This window comes from Leucopleurus acutus (genome assembly GCF_964270905.1).
Source record: "Leucopleurus acutus genome assembly, chromosome: 1".
NCBI lineage: Eukaryota > Metazoa > Chordata > Mammalia > Artiodactyla > Delphinidae > Leucopleurus > Leucopleurus acutus.
Window position 1 is genome coordinate 190,142,331 of NC_139142.1, and position 27,565 is coordinate 190,169,895.

Here is a 27,565-nt window from a genome sequence, read left to right on the forward strand (position 1 = left end):
CTGAAGCCCATGCGCCTAGAGCCTGTGCTCCTCAACAAGAGAAGCAACTGCAATGAGAAGCCTGTGCACCACAATGAAGGGTAACCCCCGCTCACTGCAACTAGAGAAAATCTTCACGCAGCACTGAAGACCCAATGCAGCTAAAAATAAATAAATAAAATAAATTAATTAAAAAAAAGTTACTGTTTCAATCTGCTCTGTACTTTTCTTTTTAAAATTTTATTGATCATTTATAGGCTAAAAGATGTATGTTAAATGTTTCCATTGTAATTGTTTGATATTGCCTTCTGGTAATTTGAACAGTTAGAGATGCTCTTTTTAAAAATTAATTAATTAGTGAATTAATTTGGCTGCATCAGGTCTAAGTTGCGGCATGTGGGATCTTTTGTTGCGGTGAGTGGGCTTCTCTCTAGCGTGGCACGTGGACTCTAGAGTGCATGGGCTCAGTAGTTGCAGCATGTGGGCTTAGTTTTGTTGCAGCGAGCGGGCTCTTCGTTGCGGTGTTTGGGCTTCTCTCTAGTTATGGTGCAGGCTGTAGAGCGTGCAGGCTCAGTAGCTGTGGCACGTGTGCTTCGTTGCCCCATGGCACATGGGATCTTAGTTCCCCAAGCAGGGATCGAACTCACGTCGCCTGCATTGGAAGGTAGATTCTCAGCCACTGGACCACCAGGGAGGTCTCTAGAGATGCTCTTATTCAGTGTGTCTAGGTTGGTTTTGTTGTAACTAAGGATTTTACTTTTTAGAGATATAAGATAATTTTTGTAATTCAGTTCAGTCTGAATCCATGTCTTTCAGCAGAGGAGTTGAAATTCATTTACCTGACTTTACTATATATTACTCTTTTTTTGAAACTGTGTTCTTATCAATATTGTTGAACGGTGTTATTTGGCCCCACAGTGCATAGTGGGGGAAACTTCTCCAGATTTAAAAATACATGTGGTCCAAAAAAAAAAAAAAAAAAAAACATGTGGTCCTATTGAAGTTTGCTAGGTTATACCTTGTTACTGTTGAGAAATTGGTTTCTTTTTAGAATTGTATTATCTGAGTATATGTAGTTAGGCATTAATTTTTGTATACTCAACTTACAGTCAGTTGATAATTTTATTCATTATACACTTGTAGATTGCCATTTTTATAATTTAGTCTTTCATGAATATGTGGTGCGGTCTATCAGCTATTTTCAACTGGGAGAAGGACCAGATAGATGTCAAAGTTGCTGGGAGTGTTCATTGGCCAATACCTCTTGGGGACATCTCTGATCTCCTAAAGTGTCTTCCTCCCAGGCCTGTTTTGTCAGGTTGGCAGGGCTGAATGATAGGTCATGTGGGATTTTGTGGACAGTTGGAATGACCTAAACCTTGCTCACTCATTTAGGACTGTCCTTCACCTCTAAGTCCCAACTCCCTGTATCAACCTCCTTTATTTATGCTTACTTCCAGCAGAAAAGAAAGCAAACCTCTTTTTACACCTTTGTTATAGGAATCAGTTAAATATTGGTGAGGAGGAGTATATTAATACTGAGGTGGGGTAGGCTGTGTCCTGCCCCCTGGCCTCAGTTCCTGCGAAGATTCTTGTTATCTTGTGGGGTTTTTGAGTCTAAGGAAACACTGCCTTGTGAAATCGTACTAGGACCGTTTATGTCTGTATTGATGTTTTCATGTTTGGAAAAATTAGATTACAGTCAGAAAAAAGATGAATTCATGATTTGGAGTAGGTTAGATAGTAAACCTGATCTTGACTTCTGAAGATAACTATAAAATCCTTATTTGTGTGAAGCACTCGTAAAGTTTTTGTTTTCTTTTCAATTTGTTTTGTTTCTTTACCCTAAGACTTGCTACATTTGTGATGAACAAGGAAGAGAAAGCAAAGCAGCCACTGGTGCTTGCATGACATGTAATAAACATGGATGTCGACAGGCTTTCCATGTGACATGGTAAGTATGTTTCTGTCATTGTACAGAAGTGAAATTGGGAATACCTTGTAAGTTAAAAACTTAGGTACCCAAATATTATTAAAGTAAATTTTGTTAGGATAGTGTCTATGCTTATATTTACTGTAATAAAGATAATTCTAATAATTGAGTGTATTTACCAGAGTCCAGTAGGTGGACCCTGGTTCTAGTGCCTTATTCAGTTACATTTTGTTTAAAATACTTCTGTTGGTTACCTACCCTTGGATTTGTCATTAGGATTAAAAGAGCTGATGTAGATAAATTTAGTGCAGTACCTGAATACTAGTAAGGATTTAATGAATGATAGCATTTTTTCACTGTCTGTGTTTCAAGAGGGGAAAAAAAAGCAATCGCCATGATTCTCAGTATTATAGTGGCTATTCCTTAAAAAGTTACTTAAATGTTTTTTTAAATAACATTCTAGTTTTATTTTGTTCATGTTTCTTTTCAGTTTTTATCCATGTACCTATTTGTTGCATAATTTGTTAAAATCACAGTTTAAATGTAACATTGTTTTTTGATAATTTTTTCACCAAAAATTTTGGTAAGATGATATAGTCCACTAGCAACATGGAAATGGCTGCATTATATCCTATCAAATGTTAGTATTTTTTTTAATGTTTCACCAATTTGAGACACATTGTTTCCAAATTGTTTTATAATATGTGGTGCTGTAAAGAACATTTTGTGCATTCAACAAACATAAATGTAATTTCCTTAGAATAGTAACTAATGATAATTAATAGCTATTATGTATTGAGTATTTACTATGAAGTGGGCACAGTTCCATGGAGTCGGATTTCAGGGCAAAAATTGTGAACATTATTATTGTTCTTAACACGTGTTACTAAATTTTTGGAGGCAGTGTAAATTGATACTAAAACTTGTACTTATATGTTTTTTTGAGCATAAAATTTCAAAAGCACAAATTATCCTAAAACAAAACATTCAACATAATAGACAACAATTAAAACTAAAAGTTTGGCGAGACTTCCCTGGTAGTCCAGTGGTTAGGACTCCACGCTTCCACTGCAAGGGGCACGGATTCGATCCCTGGTTGGGGAATTAAGATCCCACATGCTGTGCGGCCAAAAAAGTATAAATAAAATAAAAAATAAAAGTTTGGATGTAACTCATATAGTTATTAATTTTAAAAATCAGTCTATATTTATCAGCCAGTATAGGAACAGGCTTTATTTCCTGAGCTTTTAGTATGTGGATTTATGAAGTCCATTTTAGATTACTTTTGGGGAATGGAAAATATATATATTTTAATATTTATTTATTCTTTTGACTGCGCTGTGTCTTAGTTGCGGTATGCGGGATCTTCATTGCAGCCTGCTGGATCTTTAGTTGCGGCATGCGGGATCTTTTAGTTGTGGTATGTGGGATGTAAATCCCTGACCAGGGATTGAACCTGGGCCCCCTGTGGCATGGGCCCCCTGTGGCATGGAGTCTTAGCCACTGGACCACCAGAGAAGTCCCATGGAAAAGATTTTTGTTTCTTTTAAATTCTCTTAATTGAAAAATGGACAGAAGACCTAAAGAGACATTTCTTCAAAGAAGAAATACAGGTGGCCACTAAGTACGTGAAAAGATGCTCAAATCACTAATTATTAGAGAAATGCAAATCAAAACTACAGTGAGGTACCACCTCACACCAGTCAGAATGGCCATCATTAAAAAGTCTACAAATAACAAATGCTGGAGGGGGTGTAGAGAAAAGGGAACCCTCCTACACTGTTGGTGGGAATGTAAGTTGGTACAGCCACTGTGGAAAACAGTATAGAGGTTCCTCAGAAAACTAAAACTAGAATTACCATATGATCCAGCATTCCCACTCCTGAGAATATATCCAGACAAAACTGTATAATTCAAAAATATACATGCACCCCTACGTTCATAGCAGCACTAGTCACAATAGCCAAGACATGGAAACACCCTAAATGTCCATCGACAGATGAATGGATAAAGAAGATGTGGTGTGTATATACACACACACACACACACACACACACACACACACACAGAGTGGAATACTACTCAGCCATAAAAAAGAATGAAAGAATGCCATTTGTAGCAACATGGATGCAACTAGAGATTATCATACTAAGCAAAGTAATTCAAAAAGAAAAAGACAAATACCATATGATATCACTTATATGTAGAATCTAAAACATGACACAAATGAACCTATCAATGAAACAGAAACAGAATCAGGGACACAGATAATAGACTGGTGGTTTCCAAGGGGGAGGGGGATGGATTGGGAGTTTGGGATTAGCAGGTGCAAGCTGGTATATATGGAATGGATAAACAACAAGGTCTTACTGTATAGCACAGGGAACTATATTCAGTATCCTGTGATAAACCATAGTGGAAAAGAATGTACATATGTGTATAACTGAGTCACTTTGCTGTAGTACCTCAGTAATTAACACAACATTGTAATTCAGCTATACCTCAATAAAAAATAAAAAGAATTCTCTTAATATTGTATTTAAATTTCCAAAGATGAAAGACCTTTTTTGGGTATGAGATACATACTAGTACTTTAATTTTGGAATGTTAAAAGTGGAAGGTCAAATTGACAAGATAATGATTCTAAACTTTAGCACTTCGTGTTTTTTAAAAATATGAATATCATAGCTTTAGGTTTCAGTTCCATTTCTTCCATTGTTTTTAACTAGAAAAACACAGTTTACGTTTCTCTTACCTACTGTACTATGGTATGACTTGAAGCATTTTCCTTCTAACAGTATGTAATCTGCATCATATGTCATGTCAGCCCTTTAGACGCCTGGCCTTTCCAGTTGTACCTGTGATAGAGATTGAAAAAGTAAAATGAAGTGTTAAGTTTGGGGTGTGGAGATATCTTAAAAGAAATTTAATGTCTGCTTGGTGACATAAAACGTGAATAAATCTTCATCCTTGTTAGAGATGGATAAAAAGTTTATTTTAAACCATGTATATAACTTTAAAAATATATCAGTCATAGGATGGGATGAAATGTTCTTGGTCTCAGCTAGAGTAAAGCCTTTTATTTTCCCTTTTTCTCTTAGGAGATGTAAGGTTTTCTTATAAACCCTACATGCTTGGAAGTGAATTTTAAGTTTTATATATATCTATATATATAATATATAGAGATATATATACACACACCATGGTTTGAAATTTTGTTGATATACTTGGCTTTCTTTTTCAGTGCTCAGTTTGCAGGACTACTTTGTGAAGAAGAAGGTAATGGTGCAGATAACGTCCAATACTGTGGCTACTGTAAATACCATTTCAGTAAGCTGGTAAGAGTTTGTCTTGAATTTAATTTTAAAATGATAATAATTAGTTTTGACAATAGAGTTGAGTCTTTTATAGAAAAGGCATAATAGCCATTACTTTTTTTGGTTGTTTATGCTTCAGATTAAGTTTGCTTAGCGTGTTCTTTGTTGGGAATTAAAAGCTCTAGTAATTTTAAAAGATTTTGCTTTGCTTGGGTTCATTTATGAAGGTGAATATTCTACTTTAGAATATATATTAATAGTTAATAGTAAATGTTGGTATACATTTAGTAGAAAATACAAATGTGTAAAGAACTCTTTGTAATTTACCACCGTTTTCAGTTAATTTAATTTTTGATGTTTGATTATGTATTTTGTGATTATCACTTGTTTCTCATCTTTTTGCTTTATTACTATTACCCATTTTATTATTTATTTTCATTTTTATTTACTTGGAGATAGTAAACCTGAAACAAGGCTCTTTTGTAACTTCTTGGTTAAAGATCTTGAGAAAAATATATTTAAATACAACTTTGGAAATATTTTAGATTTGATCACTCTTTACTGTCACATAGTAGCATGGATGAGTTAGTATTATTTGATTAACCATTACGTATTTTGTGTCCATGTTCCTTTGACAGATCAATATTTCCTTAATGCCCCATTGTCTATTTCTCAGTCTTTAGTGGTATCAGATTTGTATACTGAAAATATAAGGCTTCTTTGTTTTTCTTTAGTGTCTCATTGTTATTTTTTATTGTTACCTCTCCCCTGTGAATAGGGCTATTTCTTTCTTTTTTTAAAAATAAATAATATCATTAGGGGCCCCTTTCTTAAGAAATGAGCAACTCATGACTCCAGTATTCTGGTTTGTGCATATAAAATATTTAAGATTGTACATATATATTGTTTAATATTGAAGACTTTGATTTATTTTAATGACTGTCAAAGAACATTGAAGTGTTCTAAGAGAAATCTTGAGATAGTAAAATTGAAAATTTGCTTTAAAACCTCATTGGAATGTTCATTTTCTAAATCAGAGATGCTATAGATAAAATATAGAAATAATGAAAGTGGATTTTGACCTTTGCGTAAATAGAATTTTTTCATTGTTACTTATTAATATGCTGTTATCCCATTTGGTGGTTGGGGGAAAAAGTCTGTTTAATAATTTAATAAGATTGTATAAGATCTATGTTTGCATGGAATTTGATCATCTTTTATAGTCACTTTTATCTAGTTTAAACTAATTAGTTATGGTACCACCAAATTTTAACACCTCCAGTAACTCTGTCATACTTTATTATGAATCTGTGTAAGTATTTTAAATAGAAATGTGTAATAGTTTTAGTAATGCTTTGAAAAATGCATGGGTCTAATGCTGACATTTCCTTTCATTTTTTTTTTTTCTATATGAACTGCAGAGACAAATTTTTAGAAAATCGTATGCCTTAATACTGAACGTATGAGATTAAAAGGCTTCTTGCTTTTCCTAGTGGCATAAAGTAACTCTTCAGATATTTTCTTTTCTTTTCTTCTAGTCTTGGCATCCTTTTTCAATATGGCATTCTCTATTTTTGGTTGAAACATCTTTAGTTTTTTAAACCAGATGCTGAAAACTATAGTTGATCTCTTTAATGAGGTGGTTTTGTAATAAAATGACAAATAAGCTACTGCTTGTTTGAAAGTATAGTCTGTTTTCACACTTTTTAATAAACGTACAAAAACATGGCATTAATCTTAGATTTAGGGTTAGATTTTCCTTTATAATGCAATATATAATATATGGATGGTGTCTGGAGTATATAGTTTGAAATAGACTTTTTTTTTCCTTCAGTAGACATTTTATAGTACTTCACACTTGAATTGGTTTAAACCTAACAAAAGATTTCAAATTTTATATACATATACCTATATGTATACATATTTTCTTTTTTAGAAAAAGAGCAAACGGGGATGTAATAGGTCATATGATCAAAGTTTAAGTGATTCTTCCTCTCACTCTCAGGATAAACATCATGAGAAAGAGAAAAAAGTAAGTGGATTTGTTGTTGCTAAATATGTAGCACATCTACTTAATAGATTTTTTTCCCGTTTTTAGATAAAATTAAGTTTCTTGATAGCTGAATGAAAACATTGAAATACTGAAAAATTTTGGCTAATACAGAGTATTAAGTCAAAGAGTAGGTTTAAAATAATACGCCATATTTGTGAATATGGTTGTACCCATTTCAACTGAAAATTTGAAATATTGAAAACTTTATTGAAGGCATGTGAGGGATTTCTTGCATGTGTTACTCTGGTCATCTTTTGAAATCTTTGGGTAACTTTAGCAATAATGGTTTGTTGCTAGATATTATTAACTGATTATTTCACATGTAAGTAAAAATCTCATCAGCCTTTTCCCTTTATAATATAGAACAATTTTGAAGTTCTATATATTCTTGACTGTTATTTTTTCCCCAGTGGTACTAATGGATTATTATTTTTTTTAATGACCAAATGTCATACCATTTGTTTGAGAATATTCTGTCTTTTAATTAAAACACTAAAAGCTTGCCTAATACTAATCTGTCTTCTTCTGACTTACCTGTTTTCTGCTTACATTTTTACTTATTGTAAAGGATATGAGTAATTTTTAGTGAACTAATGATAAGTACTGTAGAGTCATTCATAGGACATATTGCCCACATAAGAAAAGGATACTGCTATGGATTGTTTTCAACAAAGTGAAGATACAGAGGACTTCTTCAATTAGGAAAGAATATTACTTTTAAACAGTTGGTATAAACTAGTTTGGAAGATATTTCTACAGATTGTGTGAAAAACTAAATCACTTAACATTTTCATGTTTGTAAATACTTAGGAATTTGGTTAGAATTTGTTTCTTTTTTCAAGGTAAACATTTTGAAAGCTTAAATTTTTTGTTTTGAGATAAATTTTCCAATTATTAGTGAATAATAATTATAACTTTATATTCTCCTTCCGAACATTTGTTAGGTTTATATATTTTTGGTAGATCTTAGGCAACAAGTCCACATATTCATTTTGAGTTCTTTAACGAGGTGGTTTTGTAATAGTGACAATAGTAGGGTTTGATTTTGCTGTTTATTGTTGCTTGTGTTGCTCATGGAAAAATGGCAGATTTGGTTTAATTAGCAGTTTTTGTAACAAGCATTGTGAGATTCTATTTAAACTTTTTAATCATGATTGAGGAAGTCTTAGGTAGGGCTTATTATAAATTGTGAAAAGGGAAGTCATACCAATGATGTTCTTATATTCTGCCATTTCATGAGGATTATCTGTTTAAAGAAGTATTTGCTGTATGACCATATTTATCTTAATCTATGCCCTGTCATGTTATTTTTAATGGACAATTATTAAATGTAGTACAGTATTTAATAAATACGGTACTGGTGACTATTTATTAATTTTTTTTCCTTCTAGGAATGAATTAAAGTTTTCATTTTATGAGTTTTTGCAGTCGTTGAATACTGTATTAAAAAACAATGTATTAAGTTAGTCAAACTTGTTTAACTTTAAATTCTAGCTGTTGGTATTTTCATTAGTATATAAATACTATTTGAATTTTACTTTTAGCACGTATAAGTTTAGTACAACTTGATTTTGTTGTCAGACTTAAAATCAGTTTGTGCATTTTATTTTCTAATAATTAAGATTTTCTGATAATCTATAAAGGCTGTGAGATAAACATACTATAAATTTATTATTATTGTTAGACTTGTTTGCTTGCCTTAGGAATATTCGGGGAGGGACTTTTTTATTATGGTATGATGTTAAGTGATGATGTAGCTGTAAAGATAGGGTGTTACAGACTGTCTTTCTCTTCATCCCTCCTTACCTCTTTTAAGACTTTAACATCTAATAGGGTTGTCTTGAAAATATGCATATTGTGTTATAAAATGTTTTGACAAGTAGTACTTATAATCTATTTGGATTTTACTAATTTAAAATACTATATATTATGAACTAAAATTTGGTGATATTGTTCATAAGATATGTTAGAATCATGTTCCCTGTGAATTCTTTTATCCGTGTTCATTCTGTCACATGTTTATTAAGTTATAAATAAGTGATGATAAAGAATATTTAATACTAAATATTGTATTATCCAACTCACTTATTTTTAAATCAAATCAATTTATAAGTTAACTTTTTATATATAACTATAAGAAAATTAAAAAAATATTGGGCTGGCCAAAAAGTTCGTTCGGGATTTCCATAAGCTACAAAAACCAGAACGAACTTTTTGGCCAACCCAATATTTAGCCTTCGCTTTTGAGAGAATTTCTGTGTGGCCTAAGATATATTATTACTGGTTAGATATTAACTGTGAAATGCCAGCAAGGAGAGAGGAAAAGCTAATGGTGAGATATACCTTTGAATTAGAGACAGTTTCTCTAAAAATTGGCTTATATATTTTTAAAAGAATCAAAGTACATGTTTGAAATGAATGAAAAGCTATGCATATTATAGGAGGGTCTTAATTCAATCATGAAATAGTTTGGATCATGATCATTACTATTTAAGAAGAATATCTTCTAAGACTATTAATGTCAATTAATGCTCATTGTAAAATAGAATTTTTTTTTTTAAGCCTAGTGTTTTTGTGTTTACAGAAGCACTGCCATAGAGTGAGATGTGGGCAAAAGTTAGGAAATGGACATGCATATCAGACTTGGAGACATGCCATTGTTTTGCGAGGCTCCGAGCTTCAGAAAGGATATTTTTTCTAAAGGCTATGTTGGAGGTCATCATTTAGAAATCAGTGCTTATTTTTTGCATTGAGATAATCTGTACCAGTTCATTTGATCCTCACTTTATGCTCTTCCCACTCATCAATGTTAACTTATATTGTATCAGTAGTACAGTATTATGCTAGACTAGACTTACAATACTTTACAGCCACATTAACATTAGTGGCAGTGTATCTTATGGAAATTTACTCAGTTCCAAATAGGTATGACAGAAATCCAGCTGTCCCCTACTACAATTAGAGGGATTTATCTCCCATCCTGTACTCCACCCCCTTACTTGCCCTTGGTTCCATTATGTTATTAATAACTGGCAACAAATGAAGGAGTTATTGCTAGTATAAATACTGTTAGGGTGCTTTGGGAGGTTGGGGGAGATAGGCTTTTTGGTTAGTGTTTTGTGAACCTCAGGGAGTTGACTGGACTTCCCTTTTGTTTAGGACTGTTCATCTCTTCGAAGAGAACTGGGCTACTTCTTTGGTCCTTGGAGGAATAAAACTCAATCACAGAGCTGTCATTACTTCTCTGTATTTTTGGTTTTTTTTTAAGTTTTCAGTTTGAGAGTCACCCTTTACACACACACACACACACACACACACACACACACACACACACACACCCTTTTTGTACTTCCCTTTGGAAATCTTCCACTCAGGTTAAAGCTTTAAGCTTCTATGTGTGCAAAGAGTTAAGAGCGGGGAGAGGGCAGGGCTTTGCAGGAACAGTAATTTAGAATGTTTGGAGTGTGTGGTGGGGCCGAAGAGTGACAGGAGATGAGACTATTTAATTAAGAAGGTCATTTCCACAGAAGTAGAGAACAAACGTATGGACACCACAGGGGGAAAGGGGGTGGGTGGGATGAACTGGGAGGTTGGGATTGACATATATACACTAATATGTATAAAATAGATAACTAACGAAAACCTGCTGTATAGCACAGGGAACTACACTTTGCTGTACAGTAGAAACTAACACAACACTGTAAAACAACTATACCCCAATTAAAAAAAAAGGTGTCATTTCATGAATAGTTTTATAAGTAATGCTAGTTTTATCCTTCATCCTGGGGTGTTGGGCAGCCAGCCAGAAGGATTAACATCTTTTTTTTTTTTTAAACTTCTGATTTTGCAGTAATTTTAGACTTGTGGGAAAAGTTGCAAAAATACTACACATTATTTCTCTGCACCATTCACCCAGACTCCCAAGATGTTAGCATTTCATCCTGTTAGCTTTATCATGTCCTCCCTTCCTCTCCCGCCTTTGCCCTCTTTCGCTCACTTTTCTATGTATAATCTTTTTTCTGAACTTGAGACAGTAAATTATAATGCCCTGTTAGCCTAAGTCCTTTAATGTGTAGTTTTAATAAAAGGGGAAATTTCCTACATGATTACAGTACAATGATCAAAGGCAGTAAATTAACATTGTTGCAGAACTATTAGATCTATAGATCCTATTTGAATTCCACCCACTAATGTCCTCCATACTAACTAAAAGAGGGAGACTTTTTTAGTTCTGGTTCAGAATCCAATCCAGGATGACACGTTGCAGTCAGTTGTCCTGTCTCTTAGTTTTTCCCAGTCTGGAATATTTCCTCATTCTTTCTTTGTCTTTCCTGACCCTGACACCTGACATTGTTTCAGGTTCTCTGAGGCTCACTAAATCTTAACAGTGGATTTTACAGTCATACCCTTGCTTTGCTCTCATATAGTGGTTTTCTGACAGTAGCCTAGATTTTATGTTTTTCTGGAAGCTAGTCCTTACTTTAGCATTGTTTGCTGTCTGGAAAGACTGGTAACTTATAAAACCAGCAGGTCTTGGTTCCTTTTTTGTCAGTGGTTTTCCTAGTTTATCTCTATACTGCTTTTTACTATAAATAGCAAAAAGACCGCACTTTCAACATATTACCTAGAAAATCTCCTTGTTAAATCATACAACACATTGAGTACACTTTCTCTTTTCTATGTTACCATGGGCATAATGTTGCTAAATGTTGTTACTACATAACAAGAACCCCCTTTCCTCTAATTTTCAAGTACATTTTTTTCTCTTTTAAGCCCTCCTTAGCAGCCTCCTGAAAGGCTAGGAATAGTCTCTTCCATGCAGGCTTTCACGCATCATCTCCTAAAAATTCTTCCAGCTCCTGCCCACTGAGAAATAGGGTAATACCTGGAGGAATATGTAAGATTAAGGTATGGTAATGGACAAAGAAGAATATTGTCTTGCCCTGTTTGGGGGGTGGTGGGAGGGGTGGAAGAAAAGAGGTGGCGTGTATGTGAGTAACTTCGCTACCTGAAAACTGGGTTCGCCTCTTGGTGGGTGTTGAGCCAAAAGACACAACCAAGTCAAAGACTGGGAAGGGGGAAAGATTTATTATTTACAGCAAGTAAGGAGAACACCAGGGATCTCTCCCAAAGTGGTATCTCTTCAAACAGCAGAAGTGGGGAAGTTTTAAGCCAAGGGTACATGCATATTCATGAAGGGGCTTGAGCAGAGGAGAATTCGGCATAGAATTGGGGCAGAAGTTGAGAGTCCAAGCTTTAGTTGATTAAAGTCAGGAGGGGTCAGAAAAGGTCGACATCATCTGTTTCATCCTCCACCTTGGGTGGGGGGCCTTAATTCCTGCAGAACTCAAGACAGGTATCAGATTGTTATGTATATCCCTTGAGGAGGAACTAGGACCCTGTTTTATTGCTGAACTATTTGTTTCTTTTTTAAAAAATTAATTTATGGCTGTGTTGGGTCTTTGTTGCTGCACGTGGGCTTTCTCTAGTTGTGGTGAGCAGGGGCTACTCTTCCTTGTGGTGTGTGGGCTTCTCATTACGGTGGCTTCTCTTGTTGCAGAGCACAGGCTCTAGGCGCACAGGCTTCATAGTTGTGGCATATGGGCTCAGTCGTTGTGGCTCGCGGGCTCTAGAGCACAGGCTCAGTAGTTGTGGTACACGGGCTTAGTTGCTCCGCGGCATGTGGGATCTTCCCTGACCAGGGCTCGAACCCGTGTCCCCTGCATTGGCAGGCAGATTCTTAACCACTGCGCCACCAGGGAAGTCTTGAATTATTGGTTCTTGACTGCATTTCTGTTACCAAGTCCAAGCTCGCTCTACTTGCATCAAGACAGGCCAGTGAAGCGCAGATGAGGTGTTGAGGCAAGGAATACAACTTTATTCGGAAAGTTGGCAGACCAAGAAGGTGGCAGACTGGTGTCTCCGTAAAACCATATTATATATGGGGTTTGGATGCCAGTTTCTTTTATAGCACAGAGAGGGGGAGATGAGGAAGTAAAGTAAAAAGGCTGTAAGTTTTGCAAATATCCCCTGGAATGGCCAGCCTCTGTGAGGGAGTGTGTTAATTTCTTCTTTCTTGCAGCCATCCACAGGCGGGCAGGGTCAGATTGTATCCCGGTGAGCTGAACAGAGGCACTTTAGTTTAACATTCAGGCAGAGGGGCAGGGTTCCCTGAGGCAGGCCATTATATATGATTAAAATAACAAAAGCAACAAAAAGCAAAGGTTAAAATCAAACAGATCGAACTTGCAGTCTGATTTAGCTCTTCCCTGTTAATTTTCCTTTGTTCCTGCATTTCCCTCATTTCCTGTAAGATCAATAATTATGGAGACCTGTTCCATTGCGGCCAGGCTTAGATCACAAAATGGCTTAGGCCAGAAATGGCTTCTCTTATGTCAAGAAAGCCATGCCTGGTTCTCTTTCTCCGAGACCCCCTACCCGATGTGCTTACAACTTCGGGTCACCTGGATAGTGGAGCAGAGAAAGTAGACGAGGGCAGAATCCTAGGGGAGATATTGCTAAGCAGGTTGGGTATTAGGATAAGGAGACAAGTTATTTTCAAAAGTGTTTAAAGTGAAACTAGGGAATGGGGCATATAGATTTGGAGGAAGTGTTGGAGCAAGGGCCTGGAAGAACTGAGGTCCCAAGAACAAGTTAAGAGAGTGAGTTAACTTCAAGGTTGTGAAGAAAGAATAGATCATAGTGGTTGAATATTTCATTGGTCTGTTTTGGCATCAGTTGTTGGGAGACAGTTCTCCATGGGACTCTGACATTTGTACACGTCTTGTGAGCAGAGACTTCAACTGCCTTTGTTTATCTTTTCGAAGTTTTTATATAATAAATAGCCTTGGAAAATGGAGGCACCATCCAGAGCAGGGGCAGAGTTGCATATAGTCTTGGGAGATACAGAGATAATACCTCTTTCTGGGGTAATTGGCAGGCATGCTTACTGTTCAGAATTGGGTTCCCTAAGCCCAAGATTGCTCTCCTTAAATGCAACCCCCTCTGTGTGCAAGTGTCATCTGGCCTCCTTTGGGTTATCCTGTCAGAATTGGGGGTTGGGGAATGATGCAAATGCTGACACTCTGGCTACTGCTATTGCTATGAGTAATAGAGCCCTCTGTGTCCAACCCAGGAGTCTTGTGTCTTCTTCCAGCACTCATGAAACTGGTGGGCTAATTGTTAGCTTGTAAGTACGGTAAGATCTTAGACCTTTCAAGTTTTGGGGCACAAGATGTGATTATAGGCATACCAAAGGAGAATCTTAAGTGAAAGCCATTGGAACTGAGAATGTTTGGGGACCCTGAGGGTTGTCCACATAGGATTGGCCTTATCTGTTTAACACACCCACTCTTGTGGTCCGGAGTATTGGGTTACTGTGGTTGAAGATCTTAGCAAGGTCACAAGGAGTAGGGAAGAGTTACCTAAAGAAAAATAATGGGCAGACAAAAACAGGAGATATCTGTTAATAAATGATGGAGCAAGGATTTAAGACCAGGCATGCCTGACTCCAAAGTCTGTGGATCTTTTTTTCACAAGTGTTTCTGCCTTTTACGTGGATTTAACTTTCTTTAAAAGTTAGATAAATCAGATGTATTACAAATTGAACTTTTTTTGGTCTTAGTACAAATGGTGCAGTTTTCACGTGTTCAAAAAGAATTCTAATACAAAGAATCTCTCGTGAATCCTCTGCTTTGTTCCAGGAAGTTCTTACTTAGACTAGCGTTTGGGAGAAGAGATTTATAAAGAGCTTGTAACTTAGGAGGGAAAGATTCCTTGTCAAAAGAGGATTAACAGCCAAGTTACAAGTAGATGTGAACAGCCTTTTTGAAATTTTGCTTGAATTTAGATATTAAAGATAAACATTAATACAGTTTGCATCAATTAAATACCATGCCCATGAAATGGAATTTTGTGACTAATTGAATTGGCTGAGGGACTAATTTCTTTATTCAGTAGAGTTACTATCTTTTATAAAGTTGAGATTACACATAATGTGAAGACTTAATTCATTTAGGTGTTTAGAGTTGAATTCCAACTGTCTAAAATCTTAGAACTATGGTGACTGTAACAAATATTTTCCATTAATAGTAAAAATTTGTTAATATACTTATTTCCTATGTTACACTATCTAGTTTAATTTCCTTTTCCATAGATGAAGAATAGGGACATTAATGTTTAATTGAATTTAATAAATGTTTATGTAGCATCTACTTTATATAGTCCATATCCAAATATTTCCTGTTGTCCCAATAATGTTCTTTGTAGCTGCCTTAAAAGAAATTGATCCAGGATTCAGTTAAGTGTCAAACATTGCATTTAGTTACATCTCTTTAGTCCTCAAGCTTTTCTACCTTTCGCAATGTTGACATTTTTGAAGGTTCTATACTAGTTGTTTTGCAGCATGTCCCTCAACTGGGATTTGTCTTTTTCATTTCCTTTTGATTAGATTTATGTTAAGCATACTTGGTAGAAATACCACATAAGTGGTGTATTGTTCACAGTGCCTCATAACCTTTTTTTTTTTTTTTTTTGCTATCATTGTATCATATTCTTTCAGTGGGGATGGTATTTAGAAACCATTTTTCTTTGGAGTAAGTCCCTGTCCTAGAATGGACCCTTACCTGGAAGGTTAATTGAGACCCTACTTCAGCCCTTCTTACAGGAGGCTGCTTGCATTTATCTGGTATTGGCCATTGCAAAACCCTTTCTTGTTTCAGCTGCTGTCCTCAAATTAGCACTTAGTGCTTTGCAGTGGATACCGTTGGTGATTTTGTGGTTTTCTTGTGGTTTCCTTCTCCCCTCACAAATGCTGTTACCATGCAGATCTTGTAGTTCTTTGTTCCACTCTGTTTGTATTTTGGGGTCGATGGAAATACTTTGACACTTGGTTTTGTTGTACAATGTTATTCCATGGATTTTTGGTTTTCCTAAATTGTCTGTTTTTATATGGGGATTCAGAGAGATTGAGAAACTACTCTGTTGCCACCATCTTTCCTTTGTTAATTTCTTTCTTGTTCTTTTATTATTTGTTTATTTTATTTATTTTATTTTTGGCTGAGTTGGGTCTTTGTTGCTGCACGCGGGCTTTTCTCTGGTTGTGGCGAGCTGGGGCTACTCTTTGTTGCGGTTCGTGGGCTTCTCATTGTGGTGGCTTCTCGTTGCGGAGTATGGGCTCTAGGCTCATGGGCTTCAGTAGTTGTGGCACGTGGGCTCAGTAGTTGTGGCTCATGGGCTCTAGGGTTCAGACTCAGTAGTTGTGGCACATGGGCTTAGCTGCTCTGTGGCATCTGGGATCTTCCCGGATCAGGTCTCGAACCCGTGTCCCCTGCATTGGCAGGTGGATTCTTAACTACTGTGCCACCAGGGAAGCCTTTTCTTGTTACTTTAAAAGGGGGTTCACTATTCTTGTATCTTCTTTTATTGTCTGTTTATAAAGACTATTGACTTTCTTATGTTAATCGTATATCAGTTATCTTATTGTCTGAGGTAGTAGTAGTACAAAGTACTTTTACAGTACTGTTGTACCAAATACTTTGTGACATAACAGTTGTATTTTAAAAGCAAGTGATTTTGTTTTGTTTGGTTTGTTTCTGCTATTCCCTATTTTTTTTAAAATAAATTTATTCATTTTATTTATTTATTTTTGGCTGCGTTGGGTCTTTGTTGCTGTGCGCAGGCTTTCTCTAGTTGTGGCGAGCGGGGGCTACTCTCCCTTGTGTGGGCTTCTCATTGCCGTGGCTTCTCTTATTGCGGAGCACAGGCTCTAGGCGTGCAGGCTTCAGTAGTTGTGGCACGCGGGCTCAGTTGTGGCACACGAGCTTAGTTGCTCCGCGGCATGTGGGATCTTCCCGGACCAGGGCTCGAACCCGTGTCTCCTGCATTGGCAGGCGGATTCTTGACCACTGTGCCACCGGGGAAGCCCCTGCTATTCCCTATTTTTAAACTGAAAAAATAATCTCAGTTGTAGCATTTCAATTAAGTGGGGGAATGGATGAAGAAAAAGTAAACAGTGTATAGACAGAATGTATTATATAAACAGTTTGGGGCAGCTCTCCAACTGCTTAAACTTCTCTGTGTGAGCTTGTTTCAATTCTTTAATGATAGTGATAATGACAAGGGCCCTAGGTTTCTCTCTGTCTGTAGTAGTTATCACTCCTAATTTTTAAAGTGGTAGAATATACATAAGATCTACTGTTTAAACCATTTTAAAATGTGCAGTTCAGAGGCATTAAATACATTTATATTGCTGTGCACCCATCACCACCATCCATCTGCAAAACTCTTTTCATCTTGCAGAACGGAAACTCTGCAACCAGTAAGCAGTAACTCCCCCCTCCCCCCAACTCCCCCCTCAAGCCCCTGGCAGCCACTATTCTACTTTGTGCTTTTAGTAATTTGACTACTCTAGATTCCTCTTATAAGTGGAATATTCTGTTATATGTACATGCCACATTTTGCTTATTCATTTATTTGTTGATGGAGACTTGGGTTGCTTCCACATTCTAGCTGTTGCGGATGAATAATGCTGCTGTGAACATGGGTGGGTGTACAATAACTCTTCAAGCCTCTGCTTTCAGCTCTTTTGGGTATATATCCAGAAGTGGAATTGCTGATCACATGGTGATTCTGTGTTTAATTTTTTGAGGAGCCGCTATACTATTTTCCATAGCAGCTGTACCATTTTACATTTCTACCAACAGGGTTTCCAGTTTCTCCACATCCTTGCCAACACTTATTTTTTGTTTTTGCTTTTCTCAGTGGTAGTTTTGTTCCTTCATTATGATAAGTTATTTGGTCTTCAGCTCTTTGTTTATTTTCTTGGGGCTGATTATTGTTAAATAAACTTTGTCTCATAGTTACATTAGAGGAAAAGTGAGAGGAGTACATTCAAATGTAAATTTTTATTGATTTATTGTGAAGTTCTAGACTAGACCACAGTTAAGTAAGTTAAATAGCCACATGTGGCAAGTAGATACCATATTGGAAGCATGGCTTTAGAAGATGGTGAGAGCCTGGTTCATGTTTACGGTTTCTGGATAAATATTAGTGTTACTTTGTTTAAATTATGAAGTGTTTTTATTCAGTTTTTTGTTTTGTTTACTTCATCATGAAGTAAATGTGGGAATCACGTGGGCACTAAAAAGCTTTAGGTTCAACCACTAATAGGTAAGGAATTACTTTGTACTAAGTCTTCCAGGTAACCAGTAGACTGGAAAGTTTTTGTGATAAAAAAATAACGGGCATAATAATAATTTATTCTTTTTTAAAATATTTATTTATTTGGCTGTGTTGGATTTTAGTTGCGGCACGTGGGCTCTAGAGGGCATGGGCTCAGTAGTTGCATCGCCTGGGCTTAGCTGCCCTGGGGCATGTGGGATCTTAGTTCCCCGACCAGGGATCCAACCTGCATCCTCTGCATTGGAAGGCAGATTCTTAACCACTGGACCACCGAGGAAGTCCCCAATAATAATTTATTCTTAATTGATGAATTATTAGGTGACTCTGCTTAGAGGATAGTTACCTATTATGATTCTGTGTGGTAAAATCAATCACTCAATAACGTTTTTACTGAATAAATTGTTGTGTAGGCCTATTTTTTTTCAAACCTTAATTGTCATATGTAAACACAGCTGAATTTTTTTAAAAGAAATGTGAAGTGGTAGTGGTTTCTGAAATTGAGTACTGCTAGCTTAGGTTAGGCTGAATGGTTAAAATAAATATACACTCAGAGCGAGATTGGTCCAGTGAGAAGAAAATAAAGTCCTTGTGGAAATTTGGCAGAAGTTTCCTGTGAGGCAGTAGGAAATGCTAAATGAAAGCAGTGTTATTTTAGAAACGTTTTGAATGTTGTCATTGATTTTTCTTAAGGAGATATGAGAGGACAGTGTTCTCAATTACATGAACAATATCTTCAGAGTACAAAAGCTAGAAACTTCATAGTATTTTGAACATGGAGAAGGTTCAGTTTGTTGAAAACATGGGGTAGGGGAATAAGAATGATAAGCGTGAAAATATAGGTTGGGGCCATTTATGACAATTTCAGTAAGAGGAGTTTGCATTTAATAGTGGTATGAGGAAGATTGTTCACCCAGTTTTGTATGAGGGGACAGAATTTGTGAACTACTATGATGACTGATAGTTCTGTTTATAACATTTATCTAAGTTTTATGTATTTGTCTTCCCCATTGAAACAATGGAATTTCACCATAAATTTTTGTCCTGTTTACATTTGTATTATCAGCATTTGTGTACTGAATAAATAAATAATTTTACTTAATAAGTAATTGAAATAAGGAGAGCAGTTTGTAGAATGATGATGATGACAACTACAATGACAACCAAGCAGCGATAATTAACATTTACTGTATGTTAGACCTTGTTCTAGGTACTTTACATGTATTATTAACTCATAGAATCCCCAACAACAAACTTGTGCGATAAGTACAATTATTATTATTTTTTACAGATAAGAAAACTATGCCATAGAAGTTTAACAGCGTGCACAAGCTAATAGTGAATAAGATAGAGCCAGATGTGAACCCACATAGTCAGGCTCCTGAGTCCATGCTCTTTAGCCACTATATTATGTTCCTTAAGCACGTTAGCCTGAATCAGATTAAAAGTAATGAAGTCTAAACTGAGTTTATATGAATGGAAAGATACGGGAAATGATATTCAAGGCACTGAAGCAATAAAATCTAAAGGCCCGGGATCTGATTGGTAGTAGTGGGGCAAGGGGAAGAGTGCATTGTAAGTGATAGATGGTTACAGGCTGTCTTCACTAGGGGACATGCTACCACCATAAATACAAGTAGGGCCTTGAGGAAAAAATAAACATTATAATTACTCATTATAATGAGTAAACATTATAAAAAGGAGGAACTGATAATTCTGATTTTAGTCACATTAGGTCTGGTGGAATGGGAAACATTTTAAAGGCAGTTAGAAGTGTGAGACTGGAGTTTGAGATGGGTTAGGCTAGATGTATATTTGATTCAAATAAGTGAAATTATTACTATTTTAAGAGTTGTAAATTATGATTAATATTGTAAAATAAGGAGATTGATTTTGATAGTAAAAACGAAGCGTTGTCAGAAAGACTTAAGTGATGAGGCTTTGCTTGGACTGAGGTATTGGCACATTACACGTAACAGAAGGGAAAAACAATTTGTTTGAATCATATTCTACCCATTGCCTCCAAACAAGCTTTGGTTTTTTTTTTTTTAAACATTATTCTGTGTGCTCCAATTATTCTTTTTTTGTCAAATAATGATGCTCTTCAGTTTTCATCTTCTTCTTTTCTTTCTTCCATCTCAGTTCAAGCCCAGCACTTAGTTCTGGCTTTCTCATGAAGCTAGACTTTGTCTTGTGTGACTCACGCTGTATCTCTTGCTTTGGATATCTTTTACACAATTTTCTTATGTTTTCATTTCACTTTTTACTACTAGTTGTCATTAGTATATGTCTAACTGCCAGGCTATATTGTGTTTTGTTTTGTTTTTTGTTTTTGGCCGTGCTGTGTGGCATTTGGGGGATAGTTCCCTGACCAGGGATCAAGCCCATGCCCCTTGCAGTGGAAGCTCGGAGTCCTAACCACTGGACCACCAGGGAATTCCCTACATTGTGTTTCAAAACTGATCCGTATCTTTTGTACTTTACTGTTTTTTCCACAGTGCCTAAAAATATGGTTTCTTGAACACAGTGAAACCATGTGAAATGCTTGCTTTTTAAACAAACCCAGAGTTTTAAGTATAGGAGTAATGAAATAAAGGTAGTATTATTGACAACTTTTGAGTAATTAAGAACTGATTTGGGAGGATTTATAGTTTTAGTTGCATTGACTATACTGTAGTAGTTACATATACATTTATAGGAATATGAAACTGGAGCACAGGATGTTAATGGAGTAAGAGGGGTCTGCTGAGGTCATGAAAAGGGATAATCTCTGATGAGACGTTGAGAAGGGATGGACTTTTATCCATGGAAGAAGAAAATGATTTAGTATTTAATGTTGCAAAATGGATATACTTGTTAAGCAGGCAGAGAGAAGTTGAAGTGAGCATTAAATCATTTATTATTCATCCCTTTGTGTGATTACATAGTTTGTTTCCTTAACTTTTTCAGCCTCTAGAGTATGCCCACATCCCTTGCTTTATGGCCCACTTCGTCTCTTTAAAGCCAGCAACGTTGCAGCTCTCTGATCAGTCTTCCGTAGTCATATATCTTCCATTGACTCTCTTCTTTTGCCTCCTTTTTTCACTTTAAGGATCCCTGTGATTGCATTGGGCCTGCTGGATAATCCAGGATAAGTAAATATACTTATATATGCACAGTGCCTTTTGCCATGTAAGGTAACATATTTACAGATTCTGAGGGTTGGGGTTTAGACGTCTTTCAGTACCATTATTTTACCTTCCACAGAAGTGTTGTCTGGTGCTGTGAGAATGGCTTGAATTCTGCCTCCTAGTGCAGTGATGACATGTATTTTTGGATCAGTTTAGCAGGTACTGAGGCTGAATAGCTGCTGCAACCCAGTGCATACCACATACCATTTGGTTTCGGTTTAGTTGAACTAGTCAGTGAACCAAGCTCAGTGTTGAAGGGAAGCTCTATGAATTGAGGTCCACATTAAGCCAACAGCTTTGCATCAGGTGACAGAACAGAGGTAGCTGTCACATTTTAAATACAAAGCTGAGATGCTGATGGGACCAGGGCAGTTGTGTTCTTGAATATACCATTTCCATTTGGCAAGTGAGGAATTTGGGGCCCTTGCCACATTGTTAGTCATTAAGTCTGACTTAATATTAGACATCATAGGCTGGAGAGTCACATTGTTCTGTGGGTCTAGTTTTGACAAGAGCCCACTGGCAAGCTAATAGCTACTTTTCAAAAAGGGGTGCCCCTGATAGCTGTGTCAGGGAGGCAACAAATCTAGAACCCCAATGGGAGCCTCTGGGTAGAGGCTTTTTGCCAGAGTCTCAAATGAGCAAAATCATCAGTCACAAAACTTGTAGCTCAAGTGCATAATGAGGATTGTGGGGCGCTGAAGGTAGAAAGTATTAGCTTCCTTCTTCCCACTGTGAATCTTTCCACTGATGCTGGTGCCTTTTTCTGCCATAGGTCCCGGTAAGATAGTAATCTGGGTAACTCTGTGTGACAGAACCATAAAAATTTGTGTCTCTGCTGTCTCCAAATTCTCCAGCATACTTGGATGGGCGCCTGTGGCCATTACTTGATTTCTCTTTGGGGACTGGGAAGTCTTATCCTCATCTCTAATCATTTTTCTTATTAAAGCAACTGTGATCACCTTAAAGGCTGAGGAGGTTGAGGAAGAGTGAGAGACTCGGGGGGTAGAGATGGCTCCACACTGTTAAATTCACCTTTGGGTTTAGTTTCAATTTCCAAGGGCATGACGGCTGCTGGTGGGTTAACCAAACAAATTCCCCGTGTTTTCAGCATTCACAGTGCTCCATATTGTGACATCCTCATGGGTGACACCGTTGATTTCAGCCCAGGGGACCCCGTGATTCAGCAGCCACTTTGCACTCTCTGGTCAACTTGATGTTGGCTCACACAGTAGGAGCCCGTTTTGGAGAGCTCTCCTCAGTCCAGGGTATCTGCCACCCAATACAAAGTTAAACTCCCAGGTTTTCACCTAGTTTCAATAAGGTGCTAGTTTCATAAAGACTGGGAGAGTTTTTCAGGGTGGCAGTGGTGATTGGAAGAATTTTTCTAGATTTCTCATTCTCCAGTGGGTCATCTTTATTATACTGTAAATGCTTTATTAATATTGTAAATCCAACCTGGGGCATCAAGAGCCTGAATACTACTCTTCTAAGTCTCAACTGTAGTTTCTTATGGGTGTTGGTCTGCCTCTGGGAAATCTCCCTGAGATTTCCTGACCAAAGCTGCCTTATAGCAACCAGGATCCACTGCAAAAATATCTGAAGTCTTTTATTGTCATCTCTAATTGAATTTGAAGTTGGCTCGATAGATCGCAGGTGGTATTGAGCGGTGAGGCAACCCAGCTATTGCCATTCTTCCTTAACATACATTAAGGCCCCTCTACCTGCATTTTTCAAGTGAACCAGGGTTCCTATGATTCACCTTGTTTCTGCCCATAGTGATTGCTTGCCAGTTTCCCTCCTGTCATGCCCAGTATAGGTGAGTGGCTCTGTTACTGTTGTCTGAAAAGGGTTAGAACTTTCTGTTCACTAGTTACTATTACGGTAGGATGGAACTGAAGCCAACTGCCAGATTGGTGAGGAAATCATCCTACCTGAAGGTTTTTTTTTTTTTTTCAATTGAAGTATAGTTGATGTACAAAATTATATATGTTGCAGGTGTACATATAGTGATTTACAGTTTTTAAAGTTTATACTCTATAGTTATAAAATATTGGCTATATTCACTGTGTTGTACAATATATCCTTGTAACCTGGAGGAGGTTTTAACAGCCACCTCCTCAGTTCTTCCTCATTATCAGGCAGTAAAATGAAGGACCATTTACTACTTGATTGACCATATGATTTGCTCAATGTTTGTTAGTCATTCCCACAGACTTCCCTCAAATCCCATTAATTGGCCCTTGAGGCCCTTATTCTTCCTCTTCCAGAAAGCCATGTCTCTAACAGCATCACATTCCTATTACCACACTGTCAAGAACTTTGAAAGAGGTCTGTGATTTTACTCTACTTATAAGGTAACTAGTTAGGAGACAAGAAAATTCTGAGTCAGAGATGAAGTAGTTTATTACTTAAAGCAGTAGAAGTAGCCAGAGTATCAGTGTTTCTGCACTGCTCCCCCAAGATCCAGTTTCCATAGGGCAGTGCAAAGAGGACCAGATGACATCTGCTCATGCAGTCTTTTGCATTGCAGTAGAGGTGATCTTAGGGCACCTGAATCTTTTGTAATAACCAGTAAGTGTGGCTGCCCTTTGCTCCTAAGGTACACATTCTGTTTTCTAAGTCTGATCATTATATGAACAACCTTGAAAAGATAGTTCAGAATGATGGGCAAGTCATTGCCTCATTCTCAAGACATACAGGAACAGTAGAGACTCATGTAAGAACTTTCTCCTAACACATGACAATCTTCAGATTATGAGGATTAATACAATGTTTATTTTTCATTCACAGCTAAGTCCAGAATGGATGTTGCAGACAGCTTTCTTTCTTATAAGGCATGAATCAGGAATTTAAGTTCCTTCCACCTTGTGACTCGGCCTTCTTTTCATTGTTCCTTCGTGGCTGCCGTGTTCACTTGCATTAATCTCTGGAAGAGGAAGGAGCATGGACACTCAATACTTGGGGCTATGAAGGACCAGGCCTAGAGGCAGCACATGTCGTTTTTCATTCAGATTGCGTTTGACTTCAACCCAGTTGAGTGACACATTGAACTGCAAAAGGAAACTGGGAAATATCTAGTTATACTCTGAATAAGAAAAGGAAATGGGTTTGGTGAATAGCTAGCTGTCTCTACCTCATTTTAGCCCATTCTCTTTGTTAAGCCATATGTAATTATTAAAAAAAATTCAGGGCTTCCCTGGTGGCGCAGTGGTTGAGAGTCCGCCTGCCGATGCAGGGGACACAGGTTCGTGCCCTGGTCTGGGAAGATCCCACATGCCGCGGAGCAGCTGGGCCCGTGAGCCATGGCCGCTGAGCCTGTGTGTCCGGAGCCTGTGCTCCGCAACAGGAGAGGCCACAACAGTGAGAGGCCCGCGTACAGCAAAAAAAAAAAAAAATTCAAACAAGACAAAGCATTTAAAAAAATGCAAGTTAATTAAAAAAAAAAAAAAAAGACCCACTCCAGAATCCACCATCCAGAAATAGCCATTATTACTACTAAGTAAATTTTTATATATAGATAGCTATATAATCCAGATTTTTATATATAGATGGAAAATAGATTTTAAAAAGGGTAGTTAGAGCAATAAAAAATATTAAAATGATATAATACCTTAATTTTTAAAATATTAGTTAGATTTATTTGGCTATATAGAAGAAAAAGAAAGTGAAGCAAAATAGATAATGTTGAACTTCATATAAAATTTCCTTACCACAAGAGATATTATTTCCTTAAATTTATACCTTGAAGCTTAATGATAGAGATTACAAAAACAAACGAAACATTGAGAGGTAAGATTGTCTTTCCAGTTCAGATGCTTTTAGCTGTAACAGAATATTGCTAAAGCAGTAGGAAATTTATTGTTTTGCATAAGATGTTCAGAGGCTTTTCTAAGATTAGTTAATTTAACAATAGCCAGTTCAACAGTAGCAGGGCATTGTTGTCTTTCTTTTGGTTCTCTTAGCTTTTCTAGGCATAGTTGTAAGGTCATTACAGTTGTTCCAAGGGTCATGGCCTAACACTTGAGCATCTGAAGGCAGGAAGGGAGTACGTTTTTAAGAGAGAGAACATTCCCAGCCATCTCACAGAAAATTTACCCTTCTGTTTTATTATCCTGACCTAAATCTATCCTGGACCTAAGGCAGTCAGTGGGTAGGGAGGGTAGATTTATCTAAATTGACTTAGATATACCATGTTCACCTCTGGGCTGGAGTTTGAGGATGTGAGAGGGTGATTAGCCAAAGAAAACCAGACTTTGTCTACAAGGAGAGGATTTATGTGTAATTACTATTTGGTGGCAAACTATTTTGTTTTAACTACATGCTTCAAAATCTGTATTGAGCTCCTGCCTTGAAAGGCTAACAGCATCCCCATACTCTTCTCATTTCCTGTGCCCTCCAGTTTGTTTGTTTTTCAAAGATCTTTATGTTATATTTTTCAGGTCTGGGGCATTCTCTTCTGTAAACACAATCCTCAGAGTTGTTTTAGGGATTTGTTCTGTATTTTTAAAAAATATTTATTTATTTATTTGGCTGTGGCGGGTCTTCTTTTTTTTTTTTTCCCTGCGTTGGGTCTTAGTTGCGGTGCACAGCGTCATTAGTTGTGGCATGCGGGCTCAGTATTTGCAGTGTGTGGGCTTAGTTGCCCCATGGCATGTGGGATCTTAGTTCCCGACCAGGGATTGAACTGGTGTACCCCACTTTGCAAGATGGATTCTTAACCGCTGGACCGCCAGGGAAGTCTCGCTCTGACGGGTCTTAGTTGTAGCACATGGGCTTCTTAGTTGTGGCGCATGGGATCTTTTTTTTTTAGTTGTGGCATGTGGGCTCTTAGTTGTGGCAAACAGACTCTTAGTTGTGGCATGCAAACTCTTAGTTGTGCATGTGTGTGGAATCTAGTTCCCCAACCAGGGATGGAACCCGGGCCCCTGCATTGGGAGCATGGAGTCTTACCCACTGGACCACCAGAGAAGTCCCATTTGTTCTGTATTTAATTTAAATTTGTAGGATGGTCACTACCAGTCCTTTCACCACAGCTTCTCCAGTGAGTTCTTTATATCATGTCTTAAATTGGCAGAACTTTATTGTTCAGTATCTTTTTTCAAGAATAAGTTCTGCAGACCTGTATTCTGAGTTTGTTCATAATGGAAAGTATTTCCTTATTGTCCTAATTTTTGAATTGTATCTTGGCTATATATAATATCATTAGGTCACACTTTCTTTCCTTTTAAGAATTCAAGCAGTGGACCTGGAGAGTATTGCTGTGGGGAGGACCAGGGACAGTCCCACCCCCCTGACCCCCTTGCAGTCAACTGAGTTTAACTACAGTAAGTCTTGCCGTTGAACATTCTGTAACTGAATTTTTCAGAATGCGTTTTTTCCAATTTTTATTTTGTGGGCTTTTATGTTTGAATACATCTTCTGTTCTCCATTCATTGGATTTTCTACTTTAGGGACACAGGTTATACTTATGTTTGATTATCTTGTTTTATGTAGCTCTTAGTTCCTCTCTAACCCCCCACCCCCCTTTTATTCTTGGCCACGCTCCGTGGCTTGTGGAATCTTAGTTCCCTAACCAGGGATCGAACCCGGGCCACAGCAGTGAAAGTGCCCAGTCCTAACCATTGGACCCTCAGAGAATTCCTTCTAACCACTTTCTTTTTTTTTAAAAATTTTTATTGGAGTATGGTTGCTTTACAATGTTGTGTTAGCCTCCACTACACAACAACATGAATCAGCCATCCACATACAGATATCCCTTCCCTTTTGGACATAACCACTTTAATATCTGCTGATTTTTCACTTGCATTACTAGGATTGTTTCATGCCCCTTTTTAAGCAGTATTTTTATTCTCAAGAATGTATATTTTTTTCCTTGCTGATTCTATGTTATTTACTAATTCTGTTTTAGTTTTTAAATTACTTTGGTTGTATA

At 37.0% G+C, this 27,565-nt stretch overlaps 1 protein-coding gene across 6 annotated transcripts in view; it reads left to right on the forward strand.

Moving 5' to 3' along the window:
• The window catches only part of MLLT10 (MLLT10 histone lysine methyltransferase DOT1L cofactor), a 248,288-nt gene that overhangs the window by 103,540 nt on the left and 117,183 nt on the right, over positions 1–27,565 (forward strand). For 5 of the 6 annotated variants that reach the window (XM_082853775.1, XM_082853770.1, XM_082853771.1 and 2 more), the window contains 3 exons: positions 1,830–1,933; positions 5,157–5,250; positions 7,166–7,261. In XM_082853775.1, the coding sequence (XP_082709901.1) occupies positions 1,830–1,933; positions 5,157–5,250; positions 7,166–7,261 (294 nt within the window). The remainder of the gene's footprint in view (positions 1–1,829; positions 1,934–5,156; positions 5,251–7,165; positions 7,262–27,565) is intronic. The other variant, XM_082853772.1, reaches the window with a different exon arrangement.